The following is a 26,900-nucleotide window of genomic DNA, read 5'->3' as shown; positions in this document are numbered from 1 at the left end:
ACTGTACACACACACCAACAATAACAAATATACAAAAGAATACAAATAAACATATTGATTATACTATATGAGGAATGAAAGGCATTGGTTCGCAAGTGCACAATATTGACAGTTGCAATGCAAGTCCAACAGATGGCGCCAGAGACCACCTCATGACGTTATGTAGTTAGCGGAACGCGTGTTTAATGGCGGATCAGGTGGTAAATGACAACGTTGTATAGAAGTGATTAAGCTGGATATAGTGAAAATATTTGAAACAAGAGATAAAAAATACACACCAAACTGTATAGTATACATAATACAATACTCACTTCTCATTTACGCACAAACATGAACATTAGCAGGAGAAAGACGAACGTGTGCCTTTCTCAATCCGTGTATCATTCGTTCATTCGTTTTTCAATATAAAACCAAAAATAAGAAAACGAAAAAACTACAGTTTTCTTCGTTATTTGTCTCCAAAACCAAAATGAAAAAACTGATAACGATTCGTTTTTTCTGTTTTCGATTTTGTGTTTAAATGAAGAATGGAAAAAACGGATAACGGCCGTTTCCCGTTTCCGTGACTTCCGTGACTGCGATGCCGAACTTTTGCACCGCGTACGGACTGAACTAGGACTGACCCAGGTCCGAGACCAGACCGAGACCAGAGCGGGACTGAGACCGGGACCAGATCGGGACCAGAGCGGGACTGAAACCGGGACCAGAGCGGGACCGAGACCGGGACTGAGTCTCAGTAGCGCTCTGGTCCCGGTCTGGTCCCGGACCTGGTCCATCTGAACCAAAAGCTCTTAGTTCGGTTCGTTTTCGTTGGGGTGAAAGCGTCAGTCAGAGGCTCTGCACCACCTCGGAATCAACCGCGGTTCTTGATCGCGGAGGACCAGAGCAGCTCGGTCTGGTCTCGGACCTGGATCCGTCCTGATTCAGTCCGTATGCGGTGAGACTGGGACCAGACCGGGACCAGAGCGGGCCTGAGACCGAGATCGAGACAAGACCAGGACCAGACCGGGACCAGACCGGAGGCTCAGAGCCCACGGCAGGACCGGAGCTCGAAGCTGAGGCTCGGACCCCGTGGAGGCTCGGAGTCAAAGCTCGGAGTCCGGTCTGGTCCCGCTCTGGTCCCGCTCTGGTCCCGGTCTCAGTCCCGCTCTGGTCTCGGTCTGGTCTCGGACCTGGATCAGTCCCGGTTCAGTCCGTATGCGGTGCAAAAGTTCGGCATCGCAGTCACGGAAGTCACGTAAACGGGAAACGGCCGTTATCCGTTTTTTCCATTCTTCATTTAAACACAAAATCGAAAACAGAAAAAACGAATCGTTATCAGTTTTTTCATTTTGGTTTTGGAGACAAATAACGAAGAAAACTGTAGTTTTTTCGTTTTCTTATTTTTGGTTTTATATTGAAAAACGAATGAACGAATGATACACGGATTTTTCTCCTTGGCGCTTCCTCTGCGTACTGGCTACCTGCGCTGCAGTCAAGCCCCCAGGTTCCAAAATGGCCGCCTATTCAAGTCAATGGGCTGAGCTCAATGGCGCATGATCCCAGATTAGCCTAGCCCGGCTAGGTACTTCCGGTGGCTGTGGGCCGACCGAGCATGCGTAGTAGTGCTCTTTTCTCCCACGGGCACACGCGAATGCACATGACCACACGCACGGAGCGCGGGCTCGTGTATCACGTGATCGCTTTGACCAATCAGAGCGAGAGAAACGAGAGCGGAGCAGAGCGGAGCCGGAGCTAACGAATATAAAGCGTTTTTTAAGACAACTGAAGGATTTTGAGCGAGAAAAAGTTTATGATCTAAAAATAGGTAAAAATCGCCACAAAATCCGACATTTTGGAAAGTTGTAGGTGCCCTGTCAGCCGAACACGAGCAGGTTGTGATTACATTGCGCTCTATGAGAAAAATCTTCTCTCGGCCCATGGGATTTTTTCGACTGTAGTACCACTGAGTGGCCACTACGTCAACTCGAGGCAGCTACAAGCTAGCAATACTGTATCCAGTTATTTTAATAGATCCATGGCTGCAGTGCACATGCGAAAGAGAGGCAGTAATGACGTCCTCTTAAAGGGACGGCAGCATTACAGCGGGGAAATTTGTACAGTGTGTGTCATTACAGGTTTTCACTTTGCAGGACAGAAATCTCAACCAGTCAGACTTAAGGCCCATTCTGCTCTTCCTCCTCCAGAAGACGAGAGATACATCAGACTGAGTGGCCTAGTACACTGGTCACACACCTAGTCATGTCTCCACTGTCCATGTCCAGACTCACAGAGGAGGAGGAGGAGCAGGTCCAGACTGCAGCAGACCTGTGGGGCCTCTGGTTGCATCAGGCCTTCCTCCTGCACATTCTGTTTGCTGCTGTTCCTAATGTGTCCTAATAGTGATGTGTCCATAAAGTTTAGGTTTAACGTCTAATTTCCTCCAAAAGTGAAACAGTAAAATGGTGGTTTCTGTTCGTCTTAGCTGAGGAGCACCTAAACAGCTTTATCACTGAGGAAGTGTCCCATGATAAATGTGGCCTTATATGATCTTAACAAATGTATGAGACAAAACTAGAGTCATACAAGTTGCTCATAATAAGTTTTTCTGAATGTTTTTCAGTCTGTACTGATGTTTGATTCATGATGAAATGTGCCATTTACTTTCTGTCTCTTTTGAAAGTAACTAATTACATGTACTATAAGAATGTACTATTGTACTGCAGTTAAGCAGTGGTATTCCACCTGATCATATTTTGCAGTTTTTTTTTTCTGCTTCAGCAAAATGGGAACAACTCTTTGAGAGTACACTGACATACAGCTATTTGTACTCACCTATTAATGCAGTATGTGTTTGTGTGTGTGTGTGTGTGTGTGTAATGGGTTTAATGTTTGACTATTCACATTATGATAAAGTATTTACAGTATTTACAATCCTTTGATTGTTTAATAAACCATCTTTTCTCAAAGCAGAGATGTCTTTCTTTATAAACTGACTTAAATACATCCCCGGTATAAATGTAATCCTTTATCAATTTAAAAATACTTTATTAATAATTAACAATCTCATCAGTTTTTGAAACTTTAAGGTAATTTAGTCTATTTTAGATGTATCCCAGAAATATCGCCGTTTTGTTTTACAAAAGTTAAACATAAGTTTTCGTTTTTAGCCATAAGATTTGGATGAGAATTATTAGAATAACTTGGTCTGAAATTCCGACAGTTTGATTACCCGTGCATAATCTGCGTGGTACGTGTTGTTAGCATTAGCATTAGCAAAGTGTCTCGGTTGCTAGGCAACGGGGCGGCTCCATGGGCTACACCGGTCACATTTCAGCAACGGTGAGGGCTACAGCCTTCACAGCCTTCGAAAGCTGCCGCCCTTGAATTGGGACACGGCTAATACGGCTAATACGAATAAAAAATAAAAAATAAAAGTCTATCGTAGATATGACGTGTATCCGGTGGAGGTCACGTGTTTCCGGTCTGGAGTGGAGCTCCACTTTCCCCATGTGTCTGTAGCCAGACCCCTCTCCTCAGTTTCTGGAAATACAAATTATTTTAAAATAACGATTTGATTAATACAAACTATTAAAAAAATACAAGTTAGTACTGTATATTTTATAGTAATATCCTAATAAGAGTTTTATATGTTCTTGTTTAAATAATTTAACAAAAACATTAACGGTGTAAAATTGACAAAAAAAAAAAAAAATAAAAAATGCATTTTCTATTTAAGATAAATTTTTACCTCATTTATCTTTAACAGCTTCAAATCATTCCATACTCCTGTGGAAATGAGTAGAATAGAGGGGAAGAAATCTGAGAAATAAAAGCTAAAATAGAAAATGTATGATTTATGATCATTTGTGATAATTTATGATATGATCGTTTTTTTCCCACATCATCTTAAATAACAATATATTACAAAAATAAATATAAAATTTTGTGTTCTACCTAAGGATTATCTATTTCACCTTTGAAAAACAAAGACTCCTCAGAATATGGGGTAGAGGGATCAAAAGATAAAGACAGAAAGTTACTGGAATTGATTGACAATGAAGAGGTTAAAGATTTAATTAAGAAAATAAAAGAGAGTCGACAGTATTTTATGTCCCGTGTACTCCTCCAAATTATTTCCTCTCTATGGACTTATATATGCTATAGTCTGTTTGTCCAGGGTTATATTTCATCTAAGCATCACCAAGCATAGCAAACAATGAAAAACTATACCCTGAGTAAATATTCCCTCTGCAAAGTAAACAATATAGACTAGAGTGTGAAGTACAACAGCAGGCAAAAGAAGTTCACAAACAACTGAAAAAGACTTCTCTGTACACAAATAAATGTTTTATTATATACAAGCTCCACACTTTACATAGATTTATACTTGTATTGGAAACAAAAGGCATAACTGACATAGTTTAACTGTGCATGATTTATACAGAAATCCAGTGAGTTGTGGGCTTTCCTTGGCCATTTGGTTTAGTCCTGATTTAATTCTTGATTTAATTTTTTTCATTTTCACGTGATAAAACATAAAGCATAGAATATATTATACAATAGACTGTGACAGTCGATGCATAAGCTACTTTTCTGAGTCCTTTGAGTTTGAGATTCATGTTCACAATTATTATTTTTTCTTTCTTTTATATACAAAATAAATACATTATGCCTATTGACAACATAACAATTCATTTAACTTAAGTGTTTTTTTTTTTTAGATAATTTTGACTCCAGATGCTTTAATGTGAACGTTTTCATAAAATTGCATGTCAGCATTACTCCCCCTACTGGTGGAATAATAACTTTTTACCTGAAAAAAAAAAAAAAAAAACTACAAAAAATGGCAGACTATGTAACTTTTCTGCTAGTGTTTTTTCCTTGAATGTTCCACAGTATGGCGTCTACTTTAACTATCTCCATGGAGACAAGCAAACCACATCACCAGGCCAAGTTACAGGTCAAATCTGTGGAGAAGTGAGTCTGTTGTTCACAATAAACATGCACGTTTTTGCTGTAAAAATACCTGTAAATGACTAAAAACAAGATATAGTTGTTTAATGCCATACTGTGGAACATCCCAGGCAAAGCAATGACATCACCACGAGAGAAGCAGACGACGAACCCACCACCAGAAAAGTTACACAGTGCACCTTTAACAGAGTCCTTCTCAAAATAAAGACTAACACATCCCACTTCACACACCATTTGGCGATATTATAACACATCTGTACAGTAAAAGCAGCTAAGATTCACACACACATAAGTACACGGTGCTTAATTTACATCAGTGTGAAAAACAATACTTTCCATGTCATTTCAGATACTCAGATATTACATTTACAAATCTACAGTTCTTTGCACTTCCCCCTTTTACACCCTAGGGGGCGACATATGCACATGAAACAAAGTGAAGATTATTATACATAGCCCTCCTGTCCCATTGCCTGGTTTGTGCCAGGTCTACGCTAGGATGTCAGGGTTGGAGTGATTGCGTGACATATAATCGTGAAGCAGCACGTATGATCCTGGTTGATTGATTGATGAGCTGACAGTCACCTTGAATCTGAATAAGTCATGGTATTTGGCACTTTATTTATTAGCTGGGTGTCGAAAAGATGTAGGGAAGAAGGTGTATGGACTATAAAAACTGTCAGGAGCTCCAGATTACCACAAAATAATCTACAACCTACCAGTGATGTTTGAGCTGAAGAGGGAGACAAAAGTATATGCAACATAAAACAGTAGTAAAAAGTCATTTAAAGTTAGATAAAATGAGATAAAATGTATAATAGACTTTCAAGAGCTTTTAAAGATTTAATAATAATGTTCCCTCATTATAAGTTTACTTCAGGTTGTATAGATTCATTCATACGTGTTTGACTAATCCTGCTTTGTCATAAATCTAAGGCTTGAGCGCTCTGAAAATGTTTACGTTAAATATACATATAAAATATAGCATATAAAATATCACTTTCACTTTAATTTTCAACAATTAAAACATATACATTAACTTTGCTTCATGTTATACTCTAAAAAAAAAATCACAATGAGAAGGCGGAGCTTTGCATTTCTCTCGTTTTCAAACAGGAAACCAAATGATCAAGATCTATAATGTTCTAAAAACGTTATGATCAATGTTAAAGGTGCACTGCGCAACTTTTCTGGTCTAGTCTCCACGGAGATGTTATTGCTTTCCCTGGAATGTTCAATTTCTATTTAACATTCATTCATATTGCTCAAAAATACTATCATTTCATCTGTGAAAAGGGGTGGCTCTCCACAGATCTGACTCGTAATGTTAGGTTGTGCTGTAACCTGCTGGTCTTCCTCGTGATAGATAGTTTTAACCTGCACTGTGGAACATTCTAGACGAAGCAATAACATCTCCATGGCGACAAGCAGGTAGCGAAGTTGCACAATGCACGTTGAAATACTCGAAAAGCATAAAATGTCTTCTTCAAATCATCAAATATATAACCAATTCTTCAAAAACATTTCATCTCTCTCCACGTGTGAGATTGACATAAATTCAATTCCAATATTGCTACTCAGTCTTAATGAAAACCTGATTCGCCTTGTGGTTAAAAGTCGCTATTTGGCCCGCATAGATTTTCTCTTAAGGATTACACCGTTTGACACAATCTCCCCACCGTGACTTTTTCATGTTATCGATCTGATTGACAGCGTACAAATCAATGGCCCTGCCGAGACGGATATTTAATCCTGTAGTCAAAGCCGGCTCCCCCAGGTCCTCGGGGAGTGTCCTGGTTCTGGCCTGGTGAATTTGTCTCCATTAGATCATGATTGGTTTGTTCTGGTGTCAGTGTACAAGATGGAAATGAAAGATTAATCACAATTGAAAATCAAATCAAAAGTTGAAATTGAAGTTTGAATGGATGGTATTAGCAATCACAAGGCTGGTGTTTTTGAAGAACCGTAATTTCTGTCACAAACAAACTAATTTAATAGTGTCATTCTGTGTAAAAACGGCTAAATCTTGGAGTTTAAATCTTGTATTAGTTTGTCTTTTTTGTTGATTCTTCTGCGTTTTAAATGTGAACTTTGAACAGAATCCAATTTAACAAAAAATAATTCTGAAATCTCATCGCAATTCTTGGACTCAAACAGTTTGGTGTAATTTTTAGCTATTTTAAAAGTTAGTAAATTATATGCTTAAAAAAAATCTAATCTATCTGTGGGTTCCAACTTCCTGTCACATGGAGCCATTTTGAGGACCTTTGAAAAGACACAATGATTGGTTTTGATTGCTAATTGCTATGGCAACACTCCAGACATTTCATCATTCATCATTGAGACATGTGGGTTTCATAGTGATTAAGCAAATGAAATGCAAGCTGGTACCGTCCCAAATCCATTTAAGAGACGTTTAGGAAATAGCGATGAAAACCATGCATGTCACATGTAAGAAATGGCAAAATTTTCAATTGATTTTTTCAAGATATTTAAGGCAAGTTTGTATTCACAACAGGAAATGAACGATAATGTTAAAATACATTTGAAAACAGCTAAATATCAGACATAAAATTAAAACTGGAGAAGTTGGCAGGAGCAACATCAAGACTGAACTAAAGATTGTGTTAAGTTTTATGAAATTTTACATTTTATTGTTTGGTTTAGGTATTTTCTCTCTTTTTTTTTTCAACAAAATCCGAACAGAATTTGACCTTTGAGCTGCGAACTTCTCCAAAATGATAATTGCTATTTTATTTTCAATATATTTGTCTAATCTGTTACAATAAACCGTAACGAAAATGTCCACACGCTAACATAAAGTGCTTGTTGTTGTAAATGTATAATGATGACAATCTTTATTGGTCATAAGCACATGCAAAGTCTGGGATATACCATTGCAGTTCTTTTATTCAACACCAGATGGAGCTAGTACAAGCGAAAAAGTCACGCGTTTGTCCATAAGTGTTGGCAAAGTCGTTGTCCAGGTTTCCAAAGTTGAGATTTACTTGCGTGTATTGCATTATGTCGCCTTCAAAACATGTCAAACGAACACTTTTTTTTTTTTAAGGTGTGCGTATTTTCAAAAGTTACCATTAATTAAATATAAAGAAAGCTCAGATCTTCACAGTAGTCTTTTCCGAGCAAGTTTTTGTTTTGCAGCTTGTAGTAGACCTTTTTCACAACGGCAGGAAGTGCCAGGATGTAAGGTAAACGTCACTTCCTGTTAATGATTTTCTATGGCAAAATATCGGTGAAAATGTCTCCCATATTTTCCAACAGCTTCATAAATTTTCATCCAAAAAGGTCGACAAAGGATAAACATTCTGTCCATGAAGAATTTATCCACAACTATCAACGTAAGAAAGACGAAAACTTAAAGGCAACAAACAACGACTAACATTAGTGAACTACTACTCAGCAAAACTAACGCTATGGTCATGAATAAAACATAAGTAACTTGTTAACTCAGACTGATTCCAGAATTAAAATAAAAGAAAAATCGATTTCATGATATAGATATTAGCATAAACAGATAGATGTGTGTAGTTTGAATGCTATAGAAGTTTACAGATTACATGTGTAGCATTCGAACTGCACAAATCTATCTAAAATCTTTCTATGTATGCTAATATCAACATCACAAAATCAATTTTTAATTTTAATTCTAACATCAGTCTGAGTTAACAAGTTACTTATGTTTTATTCATGACCATAACGTAGTTCGTTTTTCCCCAGACATATCCGTTTTTGTGTCCTGTCCTGGGCGTCCGTTTTTTTTCCCCATAAAGTGACGCAAATGTCTGGGTTTTCATTATCATCCATTGGGCCATTAAACTGAGCGTCTCTCGTAGCTCTCTGTGACTCAGGAGGAGAGAGCAGACACAAACAGTAGGTCATGCTGAAGCGCAAACGTGCATTTAACGATGACTTGTACAAGAAATTCTCTATTTTCTGTCCCGGTCGAGACAAGTGGGAGGCCATGTGCACAGGTTGCGAGGTGAGAGTAGCTCAATGTGGAGGCCCCACCCTCCCACCCCTGGTAAGGTGTCCGGGTTTTCACAAACGGAAATATGGTCACCCTACAATAACGCTACTTTTGCTCAGTAGTTCACTAATGCAGGTCGTTGTTCGCCTTTAAGTTTTCGTCTTTCTTACCTTGATCGTTGTGGATAAATTCTTTCTTTGTCGACCTTTTTAGTTGAAGATTTCGTGATGGGGCAGATTTATAAAGCTGGTGGAAAACACGTGAGACATTTACACAGATATTTTGCCGTAGATAAGCATTAACCGGACGTTCCGCAAACCTACAGCGAGGCACTTCCGGCATTGTGAAAAAGGTCTGTTAGCATTAGCAATACTCAAGGCCTGCACTCTAGCATCTTCTTAAACGCCTTCCTGAAACTGTCGTCCAGAAACGCATACAGAAACGGATTCAGGCAGGAGTTAGCGTAACTTAAGCTGGTGATGAAGTAGGAGATCCCGATTAGCAGCGGCGTTGTCGGCAGATCCGTGGTTAACGCTACGATGGTGCTGAGGTGAAACGGCGTCCAGCAAAACAGGCACACCGCCAAGACGATGAAAACCATGATGGTAACTTTCTTCTTGGCCTTATCTAGTGCTTTAGCGTTGCTGTTTAGCCTCATGTTCCTCAGCTTGTACAACATCATCGTATACAGGATGCAGATCGTCGAAACGGGAATGGCAAATCCGAGAATTAGCGTGTAAATTCGGCTGGATTTGAACCACAGCGTTTCGGGACTGGGGAAACTAAGCACGCAACTTTTCCTCTCGTCGACTGGATTGATGTACACGCTGGCAAACACGGTGAAAGGCATCACGATCAGGATCACAAGGACCCAAACGCACAGAGAGATGATTTTGGCCGCTCTGTAAGTACGGTAAGGCATCCGTTTGGACCTTACTGTGGACAGGACAACTAAATAACGATCTATGCTCATGACGGTGAGGAAATAGATGCTGGAGAAGATGTTGTAGTGGTCGATGCTGAGTATGATTTTGCAGAGAACCTCCCCGAACGGCCAGTAGTGGAGCAAATGTTCTGCGATGTTGATTGGCAAAACTAGAGTGAATAAATCGTCCGCGATAGCGAGGTTTAAAATGAACATGTTGGTGACAGTTTTCATCTTGGGAGCTTTGAGGATCATGTAGATGACTGCGGTGTTTCCGGTAAGTCCCACAGCGCAGATCACAGAGTAAATAACCGGTAAAATAACGTAAAGATCGGCGTAGAAGAATAAATCAGAGGGAGGGGTGCAGTTTGAGTTTAAATTATAGTCCGATTCGTTGCACATAGGAGGTGCGTTGGATAGCACCGATATGTTCTCCATGATGATTCTCTGTGTTTGTTTTAGAAATTACAATCTTCTTATGTTAATTTCTTGAGAAAAATCAGTCCAAAGTTACCAAGTTGGGTAAATTCAAAACTCATCCACAGCTGAAAATGAGTTGAAAATGTTCTCAAAGATTGCAATTTGCCAGTTGATAATGAAGACACTGTTTACAAAGTCCATGAAGTATTGCTATTTCCTGCTAGAATGGCATTTATGGTTCACATGAAAGACGGTAACCAAGTCCGTTCATGACACAAGGAATTATGGATAATTGTATTAATAAGTTGCATTTCCAGTAGACTCACCAGCTGTCTGTACAATTATATCTAAATCAGGAAGTCATAATCCTTTTACGTCTTTCCACAAAACCAAATGGGTCGAAAGTGAATCCATGAAACGTACGTCTTCATTTTAAAAGTGTCTTATTTTTTTTCCAATGCTGATTCACTTGTCGCACGTTAATCTCTGGAACGCTCAATAAGTCCATTCACGCGGCAGAAGGTTGACGCGCTGACGCTGACTCCTCTGGCACTTTTCTTCTCTTTTCTTCTCTTCAGAAACTGTGAGCAGAAGATAAGATGATTACGCACGGACGGCGCATCACAGAATCTAAACAAAGGTGAGGGGAAAAGAGTCGCAAAGTACACAGGGGCTGTCCAGCGGGATTAGTCTAATGTCCAGTCAGACGTAACGTATGCGTGCCTTACCGGGCAACAAGTGCGGAGGCAGGGGGGCAGGGATCGCTGCCCGAGGACTAGGCACGTTTGAAAAAGGCAAATACAAACACAGACCCTAGTGGACTGTCATTAACTCAAAATCCACCTGTTAACTAGTTTAGATTAAAAAATTTACTTCAAAACATGGCGAATATGCGACAAATTGTGTATTACTGCTGATGTGTTGATTTCTTTTAAAATTTAGGATCTAATATCTAAAGTAAATTAACATAATCCACTTTGACACTACTGATATATGTTGTACTAAGCCTTGCGATGTTATAATTAATTCAAAATTACTTTAAAACCTCTGTATGCTCTAAAAAAGTAGATTAACAGATTAACTACTCTACATTTCTTTAAATAGAGAGAGAAAAATCAGTAAGTTTAAGATGAAGATTGAATTTTAAAAAATCAATAAAATCAACAAATATACAGTCGATTAAATTAGTTTAACTCAAAAATTGTACTGATAACTTACAAAAATCAGTTCTTAAGCGAAACAGATCTGAACAATACACGAGTTTAGCCGTCACTTTACAATTCTATAAAAGAGAAACAAAAAACATTTCAGAATTTTTAAGATAAAGACTGAATCAAAGCGCTAACTTAACTAACAAACTCAATTTGATCAACTCAAAAATCTCAGTTTGTAAAAATCAATTCAATTTGAGTGATAAATGACTAAATAATAATGTATAAATGAGTTGTTTACCCAGAGCTGTGTTGTGGTCCACTGCTCCGGCTCCACTGAAGGCACAGACTGCTCTCCCTGCACTACAACCCCCGACGCTTTCTCTCCTCCTCCTCCACTCTCTCTCTCTTCCTCTCACTCCTCCTCCTCCTCTCTCTCTCTCTCTCTCCTCCTCTTGTCCCCTTTCACCTCTTTCCCCGTCTGTCTCTTATCTACTTCCCTTCCTCTCCATGTTTTTTTGTGTGTGTTTTTTTTTCCGTCCTCCCTCGGATTATATCTGGTTTAGAACTACAGTGGAAAGGATGTAGTCCACTTTTAGACCCGCTGTAGTCCTAGATTAGACCAGGTTTAGATCTGGTGGTACAAACGAGAGCCACTGCCTTATGTCAGTCTCCCTCTCGCTCTCCGTTCCTCTCACGTTTCATCCTTTAACCCACACCTCTTCCTCTCATCCCTTATTTTTTACGCTCCCCCTCCCTGACTTCGTATGACACTTTTGGTGTTGCACTTTTCATGAAAACTATGCCGTGTTTGATGCTCTGAAGGTAATTTTTTTTTTTTTTTATCATAATGAAATAATAAAATCTTGAATCTCCCTTTATCTCATCCCTCTTTCTCTTCTTTCACTCCATCCATCCCCTTTCTTTCTTCCTCTTGTCTTGTCTCTTATCTCCTCCGGTCTTTTCTCCTTTCCTACCTACATAATCTCTCTCCTTTTTTCTTCTCTTGCTTCTACCTTTCCTGACTCTCTCTCTCTCTCTCCTCTTTCTCTTAAGCTTGTCTTCTTTCTCTCTCTCTCCTCTTTGCTCGCTGTCTCTTCTTCTTCTCTTACCACTACTACGACTATCTAACTATCCCTCCACCCTCTCTCTCTCGCTCTCATTTCTCACGCCGACTTCCCTGACTCCATACCCCACCTCTCTGTCTTTCTCTCTTCCTCCTCTTCTCTCACAGTCTCTCCTTTTAGTCTTACTACCTTGACTGTCTAAACCTTCTCTCTCTCATCTTTCACTCCTACCTTCCCTGACTCCACCCCCTCCTCCTCCTCCTCCTCCTCGCTCTCTCTTTCGCTCTCTCCTCTTCCTCCTCCCTCGCCTGAGCCAGTTGTCACTCTCTCCCCTCTCCGCGGTCAGACGATCGAACTCGTGGCTCTTTACAACAGCACAAGCTCCACAGTGGTCGCCCAGAGTCTCTGCATTTATTATCAGCATTTTTTACCGTGTTGTTTTTTTTTTTTTAGGACATGATCCACTCGATGCTTTAATTGAGTTCATCATTTTCCCACCAAATATCTAGGCAAATTCTGACAGATTCTCACGTTTTACTCATGTGGCGGTTGTTGAAACGAGGATACTCAGCACCAGCTCAGTCCTTGCTACGAGTGAAGTCTGTTCCATGATATCAATTCAGTCGATAACCTGATTGGGCATAAATTGAGGTAATAGGGCTGAAGTACGCCCAAGATGTCTCATAATGTTTTAGAACTTTGATTCATAAAAAGCCGTGAAGTAGTTTCATCGAAATAAGGGAGGTTCTTTGCAAAGATTTGTAACTTAATATTTATTTTATTACATTTTTTTTAAAGGGAGTTATTGATAGATTAATATCTGGAATCAGCAAATACTTAAAGGTTGTATGGAGGATTTTTTTTTGTTTCAAATTGTCAATGATAGCATTATAGAGATGCAGTAGCCTTGTAATTATGATGACCAAAAAAAAGAGAATAAAAATTCATCAACTCTGGACGTGGTGGGGCTAAACATTTGCCAATAGATAACGACACTGCCTCGTTATCTGTGAGCTGACAGGCTGTCAATCAATCCCCCTACGTTTCTAGCGTAACTGACTTGCCTGCGCGCCGCCGGTACGTGGTTTACGTACGTCTGTCACGCAGTCCACAGACGCAAGCCGCACAGACGCTGTTTACTCCACCAACGCAACAGTTCTTAGCGGCTTTTTTTGACCTATATCTTCCTCGCAGTTCGCACAAAGTTTGTTGCAATGGCAGACAAGAATCCAGGAGCAGTTCGCCGCAAAAGAAAGTCCGTTTTTGAGGTCGCTGAAAAAAAGAAGACAAGAGGAAAAAAGCAGCGAAGCCAAACTAAGGTGATTCTTGAAGATTCATTCCAGCGATGGCGCGAACTGAAGCAGACGCAGGGTCTAAAGACTGACGCACTGGTCGCACAAATTACTCCTGGACAGGTCACTTCTGCTTATTATGAAAACGTACTTTATTTCCAAGAGCTAGACAAACGTTTTTCAGGACACGAAAGCGATATCCTATGTCTGAAAACGTAATTTTCAAGGCAAAGAAAGAGTCCGCTTGCTGCTGCGTGTTGTAGCTAGTTCATTCGCACTGAATCTCTGCGCAACTCTTCTCTGCACCCCTTTCCTGCTCCTGTCCCCGCTGCCCGATCCGCTCTTCCCCCTGCTCCTCACTCCTCCGGGCACGGAATCTCCGTGCACCGCTCCCCTCTCCTCTCCTCTCTCCCCTCCTCTCTCCCTGCTCCGCTCTTCTCCCTGCTCCTCACTTCTCGTCCGCACACGAAATGTCCGCACACCCGCTCCCCCCGCTCCTCACTTCTCCGTCTTGCCTAACCAACACTGTAGTTAGTCGTTTACAAGTCATGTGCAGCGCACCGGCTGTAAACAAACCTGTTTCTGGCGTAAGGAGGAGGAGGAGGAGGCGTTTCTACGTAGGAGCTGTAGGGGAGGGGGGTGGTTTCACGCATGCGCAACATTTGAAAAAGGACAAACAGTCGCTGGATTTCTCGTTCCTTGGAAAATCCTCTATACAACCTTTAAAGCTTGAAGGTGCACTGTGTAACTTTTTCATTGGGGGTCTGTCACCTGCTTGTTTCTATGGAGATGTCATTGCTCTGCCTGGAATGTTCCACAGTATGACATTAAACATCTCTACAGTACAGTACAAGTCAAACTTCAACGTAAAGCCAATGACACTATCAAGGCACAAGTGTTTGGACCTATAACACATGTCTTCTAGGTCAAGGACTAAGACGCTATAAGAACTGCGTTAAAATGCTGTTTACCTGCCAATTACATGCAGATTTATAGGGAGTGAATGAATGAATACTGATTGAAATTATACAGGGACTTTGATTACTTGGAAAAACTCAATGGAATACTCATATATCCTTGTTATTTGATCAGCTTCCTTGTTCCTGTTTGTCACTGTTCGCCAATTACAGCTGAGTATCTCCGGCTCTCCACCAATCACCTTTGAAGCTATTTAAAGGTACCATATTACGCTGTTTTTTGATCCATGTTATAATATTGTTTCCTCTTCAAAAACATACCTGTACTTTGGCTTTTGCTTGTGTAATACAGAAAGTGTGTTACTGTTTTTAAACTCCATACACCTTCACTGGAATCATCTGAAATTTGCAATCTCTACTGAACAAAAGGTAAAAGGCAGATGTTCAAAACTCTCACTAGACAACATCACAAAGTGGAACGGAGCATTTTGAGCTCTGGAGATGTGAACAAACTATTACTTAGTGTTACTCAAACATGTGTGAATGAAACAAAACACAACTCCAGGTCTGTTTATGAGGAGGTAACAACATTATAACATGGCTTAAAGGTCACAAGAGTCAATTTTGTGCAATATTGGACCTTTAAATACACTACTGGTCAAAAGTTTTAGAACACCCTAATTTTTCCAGTGATTTATTGCAATTCAAGTCGCGCAAGTGCAATGAAGAGCTTGAAATGGTACAAAGGTAAGAACTGAACAGACAGAGGTTAAAGATAAAATACAAAACGCAAGTCCAAGCTCTGCCAAAACTACCTCAGGAAAAAAAGAATAAGATGGTAAAGCTTGAAAACATGGAGCGTCCAGCACAGTCTTCAGACTTAAACCCCATTGAGCTGGTTTGGGATGAACTGGACTGAAAAGTGAAAGTCAAGCAACCTACGAGTGCCACACATTTATGGGAACTTCTGCAACAGACTTGGGAAGAACTTTCTGAAGAATATTTTGATTTCTGTTGTAAAAAGAACGAGCCACGAGTGTGTTCAGCTGTTATATCTGCCAAAGGTGGTCACATTCATGAATCAAAAGTTTAGAATACGTTTTGGTCAACAGTAAATGGCTAAAAACTGGAAAAAAGTGTGGTGTTCTAAAACTTTTGACCATTCTGTTTAGGGGATGTAACTCTCCTCAAATCCATCTCAGCTCGAGCAGCAAAACCATCAGCCAACCCATCCTCATCTTCCTCTCTACTACCACACTTTAAAGGGCCCAAATTGTGCTGTTTTCTGATCTGTTATAATGTTGTTTCCTCATCACAAACAGACCTGGAGTTGTGTTTTGTTTCATTCACACATGTTTAACTCAGAAACTCTGCATATTTAGGCTGAGTTCTTCTCTCAAACAGAAAACAACGAAACGCTCCTTACTTCTTCTCTAGGATCATTTGGATACATTCAGTGCTGACATTTTCAATCTCTACTGAACAAAAGAGGTAAGAGGTAGCTGTTTACTTTAAAACAGCTTCATCACAAGGTGGAACAGAACGTTTTGTGCTTTGGAGAAGTTCACAGACAGATAATCCAGGATTACTCAGACGCGTGAATGAAACAAAACACTCCAGGTACGTTTTTGACGAGGTAACAACAGTATAACACGGCTCAAAGCTCTCAAGAGTCAGTTTTGTGTAATATAGGACCTTGAGGAAGCTATAGCAAGTCCACGGTTCTCTCATTACCATTGTCTCTCACATCTCTCCGTGTGTGTGTGTCTCTCCAGGTTGAGATGGTATTACCTCAAGATGTCACTACAAGAAAAAAAAAGCAAAACAAACAGCAGTTCCATCTGGCTAGACTCAAAATGAGATAAATGGATGCGTTAGGAAGATAATAACTTAATAATTGCTTTGGAGCAGTGACAGACGATGCAGTGGAGGTGCAGAGCTGGATATGAGATAAGACACTTCCCCCGGGCCTAGACATATTACGCAAAATCGATTTTTATGAGATTTTAATCACCTTTAACGCTGTTTCTTCATCATTTACTTGCTTCATCATTTAGTGCTAGTCTTTTGGTCGATTAATGCATGTTTGAGTAATTGTGTTATTGTCCTGCTTTTGACGCTTGAGTGCTCAGAAAATTTCTCCTACCACTTTCTCCATCTACTGCTCTATACTGCAATTATGTGCAATTATGAGGAAAAAAATCTGTCTGGTTTGTATATGTAGGATTAAGAAATGTCACAATTTTTTCAACAGCAGAAACAGGTAAATGACAATCTTGTTGCTATGGTGAACAGCTACTAGAAAGGCCAAGGAAGGCAGAGTCTGGAGTTTTAAACAAGTTAAGTGAATGCATTATTTCCCAAAGACTAGGTTGCGACCCTCAGGTGGGTTGCAAAAGAGTTTTATTATTATTTTTTGGGTCACCTTCTCTCGATCTGCATGTAGGTTGAAATGTTAAGACATGTTTTGTATAATTTATAATCGTTTTGTAATTATTTTATTGACTATTTTGTTCCAATATTGCTGGTTCAATTGAATGTTGAAAAGAAAAAGAAATGGGAAATGTCCAAATAACTTGAGTAATACTAATAGTTCAAAGAAACACGATCACTCAGTCAACAATAAAATATTCTCATTAATGTTCAATAATGGTTAAATCCACTTTTATTTTGTGATTTATGAATAATGTCTATTGACTTGGGTCACGAAGGTTTGTGACTTTTAAAATATGGATCCCCAGAAAAACAGTTTGGGAAACATGGAGTTAATGGATCTGTTTCAATCACAAAAACTCATCCAACAACCACATTTCAAATAGAGCTGCTAAACTGGGCAGCACCTGAAGGACTAAAGGGGAGAGTTGCCAAGTTTACATGAGAGTTTTAATTCTGAATAAAAATAATTTTATTTTAAAGACCATGTAAACACTTAATTCGTAATGAAAATGATTATTATTCAGAAGTAAGTGGGTGGTTTATTCCAATTTTAAAGCTGAATTAATTTATTCCTCAATCATGTAAAGATTTATTCTTCTTAAAAATGATTTTGTTCATTCAGCGCGTGCTCGTTGAGTCGCTCTTCTGAAGCGAACCGGATGATCTGGCTCTACCAGTCCTCGCTTTGGACTTTCATCCTCTGCTCTTTGGATTTGCGAGCGGGAAGCAGGAGTGGGTTGAGGTAACGCAGCCGTTGACTCAGTTTTTCTTCTTCCTCTCTTCTCCGACACCCTTCCCTTCCCTTCTCCTCCTCAGCTGACAGACGTAAAGTGTGATGAGAAAATTCTCCAGCTGCTGCTTCATTATCATCGGAATGACTGCGAAAAAAGTTTGTATGTTTGTGTCCGATGACAAAAAAGTAGCAGCTGAAGTGTATGTTTTCTTTTGGTCGACAAAATACATTTGTGTACCTGTCCAATCAGAACCTTTCCCCACCTCCAGATGCTGAGTGGAATTAATGAAAGCGATTTAACGTGTCAACATCAATATTATTTCCATGTAAACTCGAAGAATATTTTAATTCCGATCTATTTATTTATTTATTTAATTCAGAACAATTCATTCGGAATTAAAAAACATAATGTAAATGTGGCCAGTGAGGGGGGAGGAGGGGCAGGATCTGGAGGTATAAGGAACTGTGTCATCGGTCTGACAGGTATCCACACTTCCAAAAGCCTGTAATCAGGAAAGTCCTGTGTGATGTTACGTAGCACTTACAATTGTAGTACCCAGCACACACTCTTTTTGATCAGAGAAGCAAATATTATATAGATTTCAGAAAATTGCTCAAAAATTACTAGGAGCAATAGATAATGCTTTTCAAACACCGTATGAAAGTTTTTAAAGTTGATTCAGTGTTTAGTTTCACTTGACTTTGAAGGTACACGACGTAACATGTCTGGTGGTCTGGAAAGTCTGTCACCTGCTTGTCTCCATGGAGATGTGTCTAGAATGTTCCACAGTATGGCCATAAACTTCAGGTTAGATTTGTGGATAGGCGACCCCACTCACAGTAAGAATGGATGATTTAAGATATTTCTGAGCAATAAATAACACCTGTAGTTGAATAAATGCCAGATAGATTAGTTTAATGCCATACTGTGGACAATTTAAACCAGGGTTGTCAAACTCAAATTCACAGAGGGCCAAAATTAAAAACTGAGACTAAATCATGGGCCAAACTAGATATTTATTGAAAAATTTCAACAACATCTGCATATTTTTTCTTCTTTCGAGATATGTAATGTTAAATCTTTTCTTATTAAAATAAATGTTCAATTTTAGTTTTTCTTAAACACTGAGTGAAGAACAAGCATAAAATAAAATAATAACGACATTTTAAATAAAGTAAGACCTTTTATGACTTTATATGCGGCACGAATGTTTTTACACTCCATGATTCTGTCCCATATAGACGACTGCATAACCACATGGTCACTCGCTGCTGCACAACACTCAAACCCATCGAATCACTTTTTTAAAAAGCCATAAAAATATTGGACAGGAAACCATTCTCATTTCACCACTGCACTATTTTAGACAAGTATAATTTTAATAATTTTATTGGTTTTAAATATGGATGTTTTGTCTATGAAGTTTTGCATGGACTTGCCCCTCCTCCATTACAGGATTTTATTAAAGTAAAGACTGTGAGTGGGATGGGAACTAGGGCCACAGCCCGGGGGAACTGTGACGTCCCACACAGACGCTCAACATTCGGACAATGTGTGTCTCAGTCAGAGGCACAACATTTTGGAACAGTCTGCCACTATCAATAAGAGAAACTCCAACTCTTGCCACCTTCAAGTCCTACTTAAAAAAGTGGCTAAAGAAAAAACAGACTTGTGGACACTTTTAGTATAGATTTGTTACTTGTTTTTGCTTTGTTTAAATTTGTGGTGTTACCTGCCAAGGGACTACAGATGGAAATTAGCAGTCTTGCTATAATCTGGCATATTTACATTGCAATGTTGTAGATGTTCATTAATATGCACTGTCCCTATTGAATAAATAAATAAATAATGTCTCTATATCTTGTAACTTGTAATCTGTAATCCGTAGCCGGCGGGCCAGCTCTAATACATATGTGATATGATCTCGTGGGCCAGATATAATTATGTCACGGGACAAATTTGGCCCTCGAGGCTGAGTTTGACATGTCTGATTTAAACCAAAGAATTAACATCTCCCTTTAATTCTGCACCTTTAATGATACATTTATACAATGGTTTACAATTAAGAAATGAATAATTAAGCAAAGCTTGTGCAAGTTAGAGAAAGAATAGTTTATCTGTAGGTCACGTATCAGACATATTCTCCAGAGGCACAGCAGATGGCGCTCTGAATTGAAAATGACCTGCTGCCACCGTGAATATAGAGCTGATTCAGAGGAACTGGCAGCGAGTGACCGTTTATCTCTTAATGTTTGCTATTTTCTCATCAAAAACATACCTGGAGTTTTATTTTGTGTCATTCGCACATGTTTAACACCCAACGAACCTTGCATGTTAACACCCTAATCCACTTTGTGAGGTCTTGGGGTGATACAGGAAGGGCTCCGGTGGCTTTTTAAAACTCCACAGACCTTCACGAGAATCATCACAGGACACCTAACAGACATATCCTCAAGAGGCTCAGCAGATGGCGCTCTGAGTGGAAACTGGCCTGCTGCGATCGTGAATGTGGAGTTGATTCAGAGGAACTGGCAGTGAGCGGCCGTTTCTCTCTCATAGTTTGGAGCCAGCCCAGGTAATCCGTCATGATTTCTGTCACACTCAGGAAGCTTCTGGCACCCTTAACTTGAATACAGACTTTAATTTGGGAGCAAACATGAAGCAGACGAGCATTTTCGATTTGGTTCTTTCTGGATGAGTGCCTTTAACAACATGAACAGCTGCAGCTAAATATACACAATAGCAAACCATAATGAAATGTCATGTATGCCAAATCATGCTCCACGGTCTGTACTTTCAGCTGCGCGCTTTTGAAAAATCCTGTGTTTTTTTTTTCAATATTTTTCCTTTAAAGGTGGATGGTGTTATTTTACTGGTAGAGCATCTGTCATCTGATTTTTTTCATGGAATTTTAATGGTTTTGCCTGAAATTTTCCACAGAATTGCATTGAACTTATCTATCTTGCATTTACTCAATTACAGGTGTTTTTATAGCTTAAAAAAAATCATAAGCAGGGTCAACTCTCCCGCAAATCTGACGTGTAACATGACTTGGTGGTGTCACTTTTTTGTCTACAAGGAGATACATAATTTAATGCAATTCTGAGGAGCATTCTGGACAAAGCTTCAACTTATCTTTAAAGACGAGTGTTACGTGCCCCTTTGCGCATCCCATACAATATTTTACATTTATGTTTTGTGGCGTGTTTGGTCCGGGTATAAACAGTGTTGGGGAGTAACAGATTACATGTACCAGAGTTATGTAATCAGAGTAAAAATTATGAGTAACTGTATTCGGTTACAGTTACTGTTTCATTGAGTGGTCATTAGATTACAGTTACTTTGTAGAAATAAATGAATTACACTGTGGTATTTTCCTGTTTTTACATTTTGGGCTATATCCCTTTTTTTTTTTTTTTTTATTCCACTGGTAATTCCACTCATTGCTGGACACTAAACCAGGTCCAAACCAGGTCCAAAACCAGGTCTAAACTAGATCTAAACTAGATCTAAACCAGGACTAAAACCAGGTCTAAACTAGATCTAAACTAGATCTAAACTAGGACTAAAACCAGGTCTAAAACCAGGTCTAAACTAGGTCTAAAACCAGGTCTAAAACCAGGTCTAAAACCAGGTCTAAAACCAGGTCTAAAACCAGGTCTAAAACCAGGTCTAAAACCAAGACTAAACCAGGATTAAACCAGGTCTAAACTATGTCTCAAACAGGATTTAACAGAACTAAATCATGCTGCGTGGACCGTGCCTCCTCCTCTTCTATCAATAATATTTTTAATTTGATTAAGTAAAGTCTGGGCTTTTTCTTGTCTTTTAGCAGACAAAACGTCTTATGTTACGAATTCCTCGTCTTTGCTTCTCTACAGCAAAACAAGTAATCCAAAGTATTCAGATTACGTTACTCGCTTTAAGTAATTTAATGGATTACATTACAAACTACATTCTGGGGTATGTAATCTGTAATCTGTAGGGGAATACATTTTATAAGTCACCTTCCCAACACTGGGTATAAATAGGCTGTTTATCAGTGGTGCACTCTCTTGCTCCTCTCTCTCTCCTCCTCACAGGTTCTCACGCCGGGCTGGCTCTCCTGCTCCTTCGTTCTAGTAACTTTTTGTTAGCCATTAGTCTTTTGCTTTGACCTGGTGCGACCGGCTGTCCTGGTTTCACTTTTCCGTTGGGTTTAGGTTTGTTGGATTTTTTTATCTTTCGTTACGGGTGCTGGCACCAGCTTCTACGGCCCTGTATGGGGTTGGCCCAGTGTCGCACCTTTTGGTTCTGTTTTGCTGGCTCATCAGGTCCACCTTTCTGTTGTTTTTCTGGGCACGGGTTAAGAGTTTCTTTTTGGGTTCCAAAAAAAAACCCTCTCTAATCCTTAATTTGGTTTCCGTGTCCTTCTTAAGTATGTTGGGACTAATTTTTTTGGGGTTGTAACATATTTATTTTAACAAAGAGGAGGTAACGGTGCACCTTTAAAGTGGAACTAAATAAATCAGTGTTTTTCACTACTAAACTGTCTGCATGGTGTTTTAATCGCATTATTTATTAGGGATGTAACGACATCCAAGTCTCACGATATCATCATGGTATGAACCTCACGGTTACGATATTTATTGTGATATTTTATTTTAACAAAACTGTGAATATGCTACTTTTTCTTCTTAAAATGCCTTGAGAAGATTTAATCTAAAGAACTTAGACTTAAAATTGCGTAGAACTGTTAATTCTTCATGTAGTCTGCACTGAAATTGAGCAAAGGATCATGGTCTATGTAGTTCCCTTTGTCTTTTTTTGTCTTTTGCTGCACCATAACTCTTCATTTAAGCAAAGAGACTTGCAATTCGATATATTGTGATGGTCCACGATATTATTGTGAGAACTTTGACAATATGACATCGCAATACTTCGGTTATTGTTACATCCCTATTATCTAGTGTTCCTAGTTCTTTGGAAATTTTAGTACAAACTAGGCAATTTGCAGGTCTACAAGATAAAGTGTTAAGAGTGTGTGCTGCCTCCAATGCCCACTGCAATTCCAAGTAATCTTTAATCACTCAGGACTGCCATGATTACAGCCAGGTAATAGGCTCTATTCACACTAAAATCACAAACCAGGAAGACATTTGGAAAAGTGCGATGACAACTACTAGTAGTAAGTAATAAGCCTGACAAAATCTAGGAAGAATGTTGTTCGGCTAATCAACAATTACAACCATACCTCAGCGCACAGGGTACACGCGATTACAAGAGATGAGGCGCAAAATTCAAGATGATTCCGAACAGCACGTACGTCTGCAGTCTTCATTTTACCGCTGATCACATTTACTTCAGTGAGTTTTATCACAGTCGGTCGGTGAGCCCAGTGTCGGGAACTACACCAGAAGTTGTAATGTCGTCCTGGTTTGTGGCGGAGGTGTGAATAGAGTCTATACTGATTGAGTTTGAAGTGTGGTTATCTGTTAGACCAATCGCACTGTTCCTTATACTTCCAGACCAGCTATTTTTCCCCTAATCAGCTTATGCCACACTGTGCTTGCAAATGTAAAATATATTTTCACAGTTAGGTGAAGGTTAGTGTCAGGATTATGGTTAGGTTAAATGAACAGTTAATTTGGTTAAGAGTAGTATAGGGAGAGGTTAGAGGTTATGGGTAGAACTTGGTAGAACTGACGCCTCCAGACCCACCACTCGCTTTCCACTTTAAGCTCAATTTATGTTGCTGTGAACCTCCTCCACAGAGCGTCTGCGTTGACCAATGCGCACCTCTAAAATTTTCTAACTACACTTCGAAACGACGCAGACAACAAGGGAAAGCGACACAGACAATAAGAGCTGTGATTGGTCCTCTCCACCACCGCTCTACATACATTTTCGATACTCCACTTTCCTTAGGGTGACCATATTTCCGTTTGTGAAAACCTGGACACCTTGGGGGAGGGGGGAGCGGGGGGTCTCACCGTTTCTCGGATTTTTTTTTGTGTGCAATTTTGCATGCTTTTTTTTTTTTTTTTTTTACAGCGTATGAACGCGTATTGTGTATTACAGGCGGGTAATAATTACACACGGGTGGGTCAGTATTAAACCAGGTCTAAACCAGGACTAATCTTGGATTTAAGAGAGAAAACGCCGAGCAGTTTATCCGCAAAGCGCGATCGAGCAACTGCCGCGTTTAACTCCGTGAGGTGCGGAGCTGAGCCGGTCCTTTCTCCTGCGTCACCTCCGAGCCCGTCCTGACGGTGAGTCCTGTTTCAGTTCTGGTTTAGTCCTGTTTTAGTCCTAGTTCAGTCGTGGTTTAGTCCTCCTCTTCAGTCCTAGAATCAGTCCTGGGTTAGTCCTGGTTTAGTCTTGGTTCAGTTCGTGGTGTAGGCAGCGCAAAAGTTTGATATAATCTCAGGTTAACGGGCAGGTGTGGTCCTGTCCTGCGCGGTTGCGGTGTTGTACTGGGGGTCTCCAAAAATGGACCCGTGCAGGACTCTGCGCTGTTGGGCTCCATTACGGAATAAAAGAATCTTCAGTTCGTTACATAAAGAAGGAGGAAAATAACACAAGGACGACAGCAGCAACAAGTTTTAAGAAGGAAGTAAAAAGTGTTGTAACTGTCCTGTGTGAGAAAAGTGTATAAAGTTTGTGCTGAGGGGTTTTACAGCCTTAAAACAGATAGAATAATTGTAAAATATAAAGTTGACTACTTTGTGGATTTCACCTGTCATGGGTTATTTTTAGAATGAGGGACACTGTACTCTCACCTCACAACCTGTGCACATGGACTCCCACTTGTCCCGACCAGGACGGAAAACGGAGAATTTCTTGTACAAGTCATTGTTAAATGCACATTTGTGCTTCGGTATGTTGCAGACTGACCGACTGTTTGTGTCTCGCTCCTTCTGAGTCACAGACGCTACGAGAGACGCTCAGTTTAATGCCCCCAATGAACGGTACTGAAAACCCGGACATTTGCATCACTTTATAAAAAAATATGGACATGTCCGGGGAAAAACGGACGTTTGGTCACCCTAACTTTCCTGCTTCATTTTATTTACACGAACGCCATTTTTAATTTTTAACCTCCTAGCTTTGTGGCAGCAAATTACTTACGGAATTACGACACATAGACCTCGACTCAAATCCTTAAATAAAAAAAAACAATGGTGACAAGGCAACGGCAGCAGTGTGCGTTGAGTCAATGCAGAACTATAATTCAGCCATTAATCCTATAGGTACTGCTCAGTTTTGCCTCACATAAAGGGGCATTGTGTAACTTTTCTGGAGGGGGTCCAAAACCTGTTAATGCTTTGTCTTGACTTGTCCACAGTATGGCATTAAACTAATCTGTCTCAGTTATTTAACTACAAGTGTTATTATTACTCAAATCATCTTCACATAATCTATTCTTACTTTGAGTGGGGTCGCCTCTCCACAAATCTCACCTGTAATTGAATAATATGTTAAGTACTTGATCTGTACCTGACATTTTTCATCTCTTCTAGTTCAGGAAAACACCATTTACTCCATTCAGTGTTTTGTAAAATCTACTGACGATAAAAGCCTTATAAACAATATGTTCTGGGAGAGAAAATGCTGCTAGGGACAGTTTTATTCGATCCGAGGGACACTGTTGGATGTGAATAACTGCTTGATTCTCTGTCATGGATCAAGATCACACTAAGTGAGGCTTCATTATCAAAGAGCTATCTGAAATTCTCTCTAGCAGTGGTGGGCCGGACTGTACACCCTTCAGAGGAGCCCTTTCAAATACACACTTCAGACACAGGGCTAGATGGAGTTTTATGAAATTGAGAAAAATGTGACTCTTAGAAGCCCTGGTTTATTAAAGATGTAACTTACCAACAATGGAAGCTATGTTTGTAATCTGTAGAAAATTGCACTGTTGGTTATTGTTCCTATTTCACTTGAAGCTTAATCTGTTATAACAAAATTTTGTGTTTCTATAGGGACCCCCATGAAATAAAGCAGTGTGTATTTTTGTGTGTATTTCTTTTTGAAATCCCCAAAGTTTGTGCACAGATGGAGGAGACGACGAGGCCTCATGGAGCTCTTTGAGGACATGCACTGGACACGCTGAGCTCCAGGCCTTCAGATGTTTTCCTGTGGCCTCTTTTCAACAAGACCAACAACAATATTCATGCTAAATCTGAGAAAAATATGACCCAAAATGCTCGTAAAGTTTTTGTCTGTGTTCTTAGTCAGTGTGGAAGGTGCTCACTGGAGGCTGGGAGCTACAACTGCCAGAAAAATATAATAACAATAAAATTAATACATCGGACTTAATGTATATAGCCCCTTTTTGGACACTCAAAGACGCTCTACAAAGAAGTTGGAAGTAACACTGTAGAAAACTGAAAGGAATTATGGGGGAATGCCGCACTGAACAGGTGAGTTTTTAGTAGTGATTTGAAGTAGTAAAGCTGTGAGCCCGAGTTTCTTATGGTCTGGTGCTTTGTCCTGATGAGGTTGGTGTCGGCTGATCTGAGGCGGCGGGTGGGACAATGCAGACGGAGAAGGTCAGTGAGATCAGGAGGGACTTGTAGGTGATAAGGAGGACCTTGTATTGCATGTGGTTTTGTACAGGGAGCCAGCGGAGTTGTTTGAGGACAGAAGTGATATGGTCTCTGGAGCGAAGGCCTGGAGCAGAGTTCTGGATGTATTGTAGTTTTTGGAGGTTATAGTCAGTGTTGGGGAGTAACGGATTACATGTACCGGAGTTACGTAATCAGAGTACAAATTATGAGTAACTGTATTCAGTTACAGTTACTGTTTCTGTGAGTGGTAATTGGATTACAGTTACTTTGTTAAAATAAATGGATTACACGGCGGTATTTTACTATTTTCACATTCTGGGCTAAACCAGGACGAAAACCAGGACTAAAACCAGGACTAAACCAGGAATAAACCAGGTCTAAACCAGGTCTAAACCAGGTCTAAACCAGGACTAAAACCAGGACTAAACCAGGACTAAAACCAGGACTAAACCAGAACTA

General features: G+C 39.8%; 1 protein-coding gene across 1 annotated transcript; it reads right to left on the bottom strand.

The window, feature by feature from the left end:
* Positions 1-9,317: 9,317 nt before the first annotated feature.
* Positions 9,318-10,307, bottom strand: LOC110166419 (neuropeptides B/W receptor type 2-like). The gene has a single exon (XM_020931653.2). The coding sequence runs from the start codon at positions 10,305-10,307 to the stop codon at positions 9,318-9,320; it is 990 nt and encodes a 329-aa protein (XP_020787312.1).
* Positions 10,308-26,900: the final 16,593 nt, after the last annotated feature.

This window comes from Boleophthalmus pectinirostris, unplaced genomic scaffold (genome assembly GCF_026225935.1).
Source record: "Boleophthalmus pectinirostris isolate CB_2022bp ecotype Guang Dong unplaced genomic scaffold, ASM2622593v1 HiC_scaffold_8, whole genome shotgun sequence".
Lineage (NCBI taxonomy): Eukaryota > Metazoa > Chordata > Actinopteri > Gobiiformes > Gobiidae > Boleophthalmus > Boleophthalmus pectinirostris.
The sequence above is the reverse complement of the archived record's forward strand: the minus strand, read 5'-3'. Positions and strand labels throughout refer to the sequence as shown.

Bases quoted from the DNA above. Each gene is read 5' to 3' on its own strand.
- LOC110166419 (XM_020931653.2), bottom strand. From the start codon at position 10,307: ATGGAGAACATATCGGTGCTATCCAACGCACCTCCTATGTGCAACGAA.